This window comes from Juglans regia, chromosome 5, assembly GCF_001411555.2.
Source record: "Juglans regia cultivar Chandler chromosome 5, Walnut 2.0, whole genome shotgun sequence".
NCBI lineage: Eukaryota > Viridiplantae > Streptophyta > Magnoliopsida > Fagales > Juglandaceae > Juglans > Juglans regia.
In genome coordinates this window covers 7348946-7357567 of record NC_049905.1, presented here as the reverse complement: position 1 = coordinate 7357567, position 8622 = coordinate 7348946, and the positions used below count along the sequence as shown (strand labels likewise).

General features: G+C 33.3%; 1 protein-coding gene across 1 annotated transcript; it reads right to left on the bottom strand.

Annotated features, from left to right (window-relative positions):
• Positions 1-527: 527 nt before the first annotated feature.
• On the bottom strand, positions 528-2890 carry LOC109003776. Its single transcript, XM_018982064.2, has 3 exons — positions 2548-2890; positions 2202-2244; positions 528-953 (listed from the first exon to the last, which is right to left on the bottom strand). The coding sequence occupies exons 1-3, from the start codon at positions 2824-2826 to the stop codon at positions 802-804; spliced, it is 474 nt and encodes a 157-aa protein (XP_018837609.1). The 5' UTR covers positions 2827-2890; the 3' UTR covers positions 528-801.
• Positions 2891-8622: the final 5732 nt, after the last annotated feature.

Genomic DNA, 8622 nt, shown 5'->3' with positions numbered 1-8622 from the left:
GGATAGCACCCCTACTAGTGACTGTGAGATCATCTCCGCAAAGGAGCGCAATTTCCCCGACGCCGACAAGCCCAGAGGGGGCCCTGCGGCAGCCATATTGCATACACTCAAAAAACCCCTTTTTTTGCTCCAAAGAAAAAAAAAAACCGTTTTTCCTGAATCAGATCTTGTTTCTCGTCTGCTATAACCGAATCCCCTTCTCTCTTAAGCTTGAACCGAGCAAGAGGGAAAGAGAGATCGCTTTTCGGATTTCGAGGCATGAGAGGTACTTGAATGAGTCTTCCATTGGAAAACAGAAATCAATGGGAAAAGCTGGTCCCTACAAATTAAATACTAATTTAAGGACATGCCTTCCTACCTCGGGTGAGCAACATAGAAGGAAAGAAAGTTGGAACAAACGAGGACAGAAATTAAAGAAACATCCTGCCTCGAGCCTGTCCTAATCAAACACTCATTGAATCTCCAGATTTCCTCAGATACCATTTTGGAAGAGACAGGATTAAGCATCACTCCAAAAACATGAAAACTGAACGAGAACAAAATCCATCATGCTCAACCTTTTCACTTGTGATGACATATTTTCATTTGCATTGCCAATAGGCCGTTTCTTTTGCTTCCAGTACACAAGGATGCTACAAAAAAACATCAAATACATCCAGAAAGAACTGAATAGAGAACAAACTACATCCGACATCGGTGCCAATGGAGTGAAACTCTAAAATAGTGGGGCATCAACGGCTGAAAAAGGACATCAGGGTATAACAGGTCAGGCAACCAGTATCTATTATTAGTCGATACGATTCAAGATGCTTGAACTTCAGCTTTCGGGGCAGTTTCAGCACATTTAGTCAAATTGGGTGCAATCTCCGTTGTTTTTGTCAAGTTTGGAATATACCTCCAACAACGCTTGTGGACTCCACTTATTTTCTTTGGTGCATCTGCAGCTGGCAAGCCTGCATCAAATTCTAGCAAATAAACTTTTTTGATAGATCAAAACACAATAAACTACAGAAATAGATAAATCGAGCCTTGAAATCAGATAATTCTTCTACCTTGAAATAGACTAATAAATCTAACCTTTATAACAAGCTCCAAATATTGTGAAATAACTAGTAACTACAGAAAATAGGCATTTAGTGAACCAACACATAACAACAATGCTCTTGCAACTAGAAAAAGTAATCACGATCTGAATCAATTTGTATAATCCTTACTCTTGATACCATAAAATGATTTACTATTATAAACATTTTTATGGACCTGAGATTTGGATGAAAGACCAAAGATCGAAAACAGTAACAAAACTTTCTTGGACCATAAACACTGAAATAACTAATGTAACTTTTTTAGATGACCTTCCAGTCAATTATACATTTCAGTCTGATTTCCCACAGAAATGCATATTCTGATAATTGGTCAGCCAAAATAGAACAAATCTAAGATGAAATCTACATGTTCCATTCCAAGTCCATAATTATAAGTTACTAAGGATCATCAAAACAGGAGATTGAGTTACTAAGGTCAACCAAAGAAGACAAAAGCTAATTAGCTTTTTTGAACCAACTACTCTACAGAAGATTGCAATATGAGATAGCTGATCCCCATAATGCAAAACTAATTTCAATCCGGTCTTATTGTTTGCATACATAGACACAGCCAGTGTGAAGAGACATTTGAACCCTTAGACACGCTTAGCGTGAAGAAACAACTAATCAAAGATTATGAGTTTTCTAGGTCACACCTTTTCAGCATTTCAACATTGAAAAGATTAATAAGCAGGACTGAGACTTGGCGCAAAGAAATCCTTGAGCTTAAATAATAATTTGTTATGGTGAAAAGCAACAGTCTTTTTTAATCTTTTTCTATGAGTAGAGCGTTACAGATATATTAAAGTTTGCAGCATCAAGGGATTCAAGAATTGCGAAGGCCATACTAAACCCAATCAAATAATTCCAACAAGGTAAACAGCTCACTCCCTAAACTAAAAACTCTTTTTAGATTCATTATACAGTAAAACAGAAAAAGTAACACCCGACGTAATGACACTGAGCAATAAAGCATGAAATTACCTCTTTTTTTAATTAAGAGAAAAAATCTCTAGATATATTAAGTAACAGCAGCAGGTGCAGTGTCAGCAAATCTAATACCAATATCGAAAAACAAATTTCAATTCTTTAAGAAGTATGAAACCAAACACTGACCGTCCTTGTGAACGATTCCCCATGCCTTGCCATGCCTACCATCCTGCAACAGAACCCAGCAACCACATAAACCCTATACCCTTAAACCTATGAGAGAGTGGCGGACAAAAGAAGCATAAAAATTGAGCCAACTCGTTGTTTGGCTGCCGAGAAACTGTAGGAAAGAAAAATTGTGGCCATGCACATCACTCAAGACAAGACAATGGTTTAGGCAAATTCAACGAAAAATTTTGGATAACCGGATTTTGGGTTTTTCCAATATGGAAAATTTCCAGTAATTTTCCCACATTTTCTCGCAAAAAAAATAACAATGGAAAATCAGCGAGGCAGAGAGACAGAAAGTGACCTTGTATAGATTGATCTTCGTGATCTCGTAGGAGACCCCGGTCCAGTGAGTCTTGGCCATGTGGTACCCGAGTCCCCAGCTAGGTAAGAACTGAGCCACCTCGAACAGGTTCTTCTTCTTTCTTCTCTTGGGTTTCTTCGAGGCCGAGGAAGAAGCATTGGGATTTGGCGCAGAAGGAGATTGCGAAGCAGCACTGAAGCTTCTGAGGAAGCTGAATGGGAGCTTCAAGAGGCTTAGAGCTCGATCGCTCGAAGCTCTGTTCGCCAGAGCAGTCGCCATTTCTGGAGTTCGGCTGTGTCTCTCTTCTCGGTGAAAAACTTTCGGCTTTCGTCCTCTTTGAGCGACTGCGAAGTGAGGGTTTTGACGTTTTTTTTTTAAGACCTCGATAGTTTTAAAACTTGGTAAATTGAACCCTTAATTTTTTAGTCTTTAAGTTTTTGGCGGCATTTTTTCTATTAATTGGTAAATGGTGCTGCTGTTAAGTGAGTTTGCCCTCATCAAACTTATCATTAGTGCAATTGCATATTTTTTTTTCAAGTATTTTTTAAACATATTTAAAAATAAATAAATACATAACTTCATTAATAATCACATCTTCAACTATTAAAAAAATTAAAATACTCAAACGGTAATTTTGAGGAGACAAAATCATGAGATTAGTATCATTTAACTTTGATAAAAGTTATGATTTATTGCCAAGACTATTTTGATCAATTGGAAACACCTTGATTTTGAGAACTAAGGATCGAATCTCCCCTCCCCATATATAAAAAAAAATTATGATTTATTGACAATTGAAAATGGTATACCCATCAAAAAAGTCTACTGATTATGTCTACCAAAAAATTAACACTCAATACAAAGTGTCGATGGGATTTCTCGGTGTGAGTAGCACCGTCCATTAACAAATATTTTGTCAAATAAAATTAAGTTCATGTTTGGAAAGCGAGATCTCTCATAATTTCCTTTTCAAATATCATTTAAATACAAAATACTTTTCAATTTAAAATTTTTAACTTTTTCATCTAATAATTACAATTTTTCTTAATTTTCAAACAAAATACAAAAAATAATATAATTTTTTTCAAATTTCAAAACAAAAATTATATTAAAAAATTATATTCAATAAAATTTTTAATTTTTAATATTTTTCTCTCAGTTTTCAAAATCTAATAACATCTTAACTTAAATCATTTCATTACTATTCACAAAATTCCCATATCATCTCATTAAAATTAAAATCTTAAAGAATGTCACGCTATCTTGAAAATTGTAAATGGTTACCTTCAATTTTAAGAATTTAGAACTTTCTCATCTGTCCACTTTAGAGATGACTCAAACTTCTGGATCCATATTTTTACTATTCATATGATAACTAAAAATTTAGATTGTGTTTGAATAGTGAGATAATCTCAGATATTATGTGAATAGTAATTAAGAAATATTGAATAGTAATAAATAATAATGAAAAATAATAATAAAATAATAAATAATAGTCAAACTAGCCCTTAGCACTTTCATTTCCAATTAATTTTGTTTATAATTTTTTAAATTTTCTAAGTATATGTTTTTAAGCTTTTATAATTTTTTTTTTATGGGACGACTTGCATGGCATGGAGAATGCCATGTCTCATTAATGTCCGCTAACAATCTTAAAAACAAAAGAAAAAGATGGATTAAAATGATAAAAATATGCAAAAAAGTGATATAGAAATGCTATAAAGAAGCTTTACATCACACATCTCTATTTAAAAAACAAGTGATTTATCATTTTTATCATTATATTTAAATACAAACATATTTAAGTATGAAAATAAAAAATATAAAAAATCACAAATCACATATTAATTATATTAAAGTATGCGATGTAAGGATTTTATGTAATTTCTCAAAATTATAAAATTAAAAATCCTATATGCACTTGACCCTCGGAACTCTTGTCTTGTTTCAAGATGAAAAACACACCACGATGTCATGTGTGAACACTTTTTTTTACTGAGTAAACAAAAGAAGAAGATAGTTTTCGAATGAGAAGAAGTAGAAAACGAATGAGAAGAAGTAGAAAACTTTAAAATAATCATAAATATATTTTCTTAAAAAAATTATAATTCTTAAAAATTAAGAATTGATAATGATTGTTATTGTGTTTGTTGAAGATGAGAAACTTGTGAAGGTGATGCCTTACAAAAATCATTCCGTACCAATCAATTTGACTTATTATATCTGTTAACAAAAAAATCACCTCCAATACAAATAACAACATTTTTCAAAATTAAGGTTGCTCTAGTATTTATTTATTTCTTATATGTATTTGAGCACATAAATCATTTTATCTCATTTCATCTCATTTTAAGACGGGTGTCAATAAAACGTTTTAATTCAAATCATTTTATTACTATTTACATGATTATCATCTCATTTAATTCTCCAAACATTCCTTAAGGGAGGTATGAATAATAAATTGAGATGAGATGAAAATTGAAAGTTGAATAAAATATTATTAGAATATTATTTTTTAATATTATTTTATTTTGTAATTTAAAAAAGTTGAATTATTTATTATATTTTGTATATAAATTTTAAACAAATATATATAATAAGAAGATGAAATGAGTTAATTAAACAGTTCTGCTAGTACAATCTATTTTGTGCACGAAATTGTGAATGAAACTGATGTGACGGATGTAAGTCTATTTAAAAAAAAAAAAAAAAGAAGACATCACCAGGAAACCTCTTCCCACAAGTAACCCTTAACACTTGTATCCCTGAAGCTCCATCCATATCCGACCGTATCTTCAAGAGTGCCAAAGTTTCCTATCGTGGCCACCGGTTTCCACTGTAATTACTTTGGTCACCTTTGTCTTCTTCACCAGAGTCTGATCTAACGCCGCTAGCCTCAACGCCTTGGTGAGTTGTCACAGCCGCTGCCATGGCTGCAACCACATCGTCGGAGCTCTCCAACATCCTGGTACCCGAGTCCTCATCTAGCATAGGACTCTCTACAAGTTTTTTTTTTTAAACAATTTGACAAAAATAGAAAACAATTGTGGGAAAAATATTATTTCCACTGAAATTTGATGATTACACATCAACCACTATGATTGTTATATACAACTTTGTGTCCTTTGCTTGACATTAATGCAGAGAATTAAAAATGATAAATACTAATAAACCTATTGACGTGTATATGACATATTTACATGTGTGAAAAATGAATCTTCTAGAACAATTACTACTAGTGCTTTTAACACTCCCCCTCAAGATAGACTATATATGTTTAATAATCTTATCTTGGAGATGCTTCAAATTGTTGTTGCCCCAAAGCCTTGGTGAAAACATTTGCCAACTGCATATTACTCTTGACATGCAATATCTTGATTAGTCCTACTTAAAGCTTTTCCCTCACTATATGGCAATCGATTTATATGTGCTTTATCCTCTCATGGAATACAGGATTAGTAGCTATGTGTAAGGTTGCTTGGTTATCACAAAACAACAATGCAGAATGTGGATGAGGAACATGCAAATCCTTAAGCAATTGAACTAGCCACATCAATTCACAAATTGTTGAAGTCATTGATCTATATTCAGCCTCTGCAAAACTTCTAGAAACAGTGGACTGCTTTTTAGATCTCCATGAAATCAATGAATCTCCAAGATATATGCAAAAGCTAGTAACACTTTTTCTGGTATCTATACACCCAGCCCAATCCGCATCTATAAAGCCTTTTAGATGCAGTTTTGACTTAGAAGATAGAAAGAGAACTTGCCCTGGAGTTCCTTTAATGTATTGCAACACTCTATTTGCTGTTGCAAGCTTTTATTCATAAATTGAGAAAGCACTTGAACCACATATGAGATGTCTAGCCTTGTAATAGTAAGGTATATCAGTCTGCCTATCAACCTTCTGTTCTGCTCAACTTTAAATTCTGCTCCATAGGGAATTTCTGCACCTTACTCCCTAACATCCCACTATCTTCAAGGATTCCTAAAGCATATATCCTCTGACTAGTAATACCATTTATTGTTCTAGATATCTCAATACCTATGAAATATTTTAGAGGACCCAAATCTTTCAACTTGAACTTGCTATCCAAATCAGTTTGAGTTCCTCAACTGCACTCATGTCATTAGAGGCTATTAATATATCATCTACATACACAAGCAAAGCTATAAATGATGATCTAGTAATTTTGGTGAAGAGAAAGTAATCTACAGTGAACTGAGTGAAGCCATGAGTGATGAGGGTCCCTGAGAATTTGCTAAACCAATGTCTCGAGACTTGCTTTAAGCCATAGAGAGACTTGAGTAGCTTACACACTTGCTGAGGCTCCCCCTGTTTAGCAAAGCTTGTGGCAAGCTCATATACACTTCCTCATGAAGCTCACCATGCAAAAATGCATTGTTAACATCTAATTGGATGAGGTGTCAATTATAAACTGAAGCAAGAGCCAAAACTATCCTAACAGTTACCATTTTGGCAACAAATGAAAAGGTCTCATAATAATTGAATCCCTCTTGTTGGGTATAAACCTTGGCCACTAATCTGGCCTTATACCTCTCAATGGACCCATCAAACCTAAGTTTAATCTTGTAAACCCATCGACAGCCAATAGGAATTTTACCAACAGGTAGTGTAGTGAGTTCCCAAGTCTGATTGGCTTCTAGGGTTGCTATCTCGTCTGCCATAGCCTTTCTCTAGTGAGGATGACACACAACCTCATGAAAGAACTTGGGTTCATAAATGCTTGATAATTTTAAAGTGAAGGTTCTATGAGAAGTTGAAAGATTATCATAAGAGAGAGTAGAAGCTAAAGGGTGAGGATTACCTGCTTATAGAGTACCATTGGCAGAAGGGGAAGGTTGGAGTGGTGTTAGAGAGAGAAGGAACCTGTGATGAAAATCAAACAAGTAGCCTGGAACTTTTCTAATTCTAGTGGAGGTACGAGTAGGCATGACAGGGGGTATAAAAGGAGAAGATGAGGATGCATCAATAGAATTAGTAGGGCAAGCACATGAGATGAAGATGTAATGTCAGTTAGAGATACATCAATAGGAACATCAAGAAGATCAGGTAGGGATAAAGGGAGAACAAGTGAGGAATTTTTAGTTGATGGAGGAAGTGGTAAAACATAAGTTAGAAAAGAAAATATAGACTCATGAAAGACCACAGCTCGAGATACAAAAACAGTTTTAGTAGTGAGGTCAAAGAGTTTGTAACATTTTGTGGCATAGGGATAACCAATGAAAATGCCATGGAAAGAATGAAGATGAAGAAGAAAGGGAAAACTATTTTCTCAAGAGTTTTCTGATACCATGACAAAAATAGAAAACAGTTGTGGAAAAATTATTCTTTTCATAGAAAATTGATGATTACACAGCAACCATTATGGTTGTTATATACAACTTTGTATCCTCTACTCAATATTGACGCAGAGAATAAAAAAGGATAAATACTAACAAACCTATTGCCATGTATATGGCAGATTTACATGTGTGAAAAATGAATCTTCTAGAACAATTACTACTAGTACTTTTAACGCAATCTCCACAAACTATTACAGTATAGCTGAAAGAAAGAGAAAAATAAAAATACGAAACAGAGAAGAAGGTGAATTGTCGACGATTTTTTTATGATGGACAGGTGTATGGTGAATTTGCTAATTTATTATGCTGGGATCTGCTTGTCAATATCGAGAACTTTTGTTGGTTTCATTGCTAATTGATGGTTTTGTTCATTGCTTCCTTCGATTTTGCTTAGTTTCGAAGTTTTGCAATCGGATTGGATACTGAGAACTTCTCTGCACTTTTCACCATTTTTCTGCAACTGATCAAAGGTAGGACTCAAAAGAAACTAAATAGTAATATTAGATATAGTGGTAAAATATATAAATATCATATAATTTTTTTTTAAAATAATTTTTAATATTAAAAAATTAATTTTTTTTATATAAATCTCATATTTATTTATATTTTTTAAAATAATTATATAATATTTAAACATTTATATTATATATATATTTTTTTAATATTAAAATTATGTTTAGATGTTGAATTGAGATGATAAAATATTAT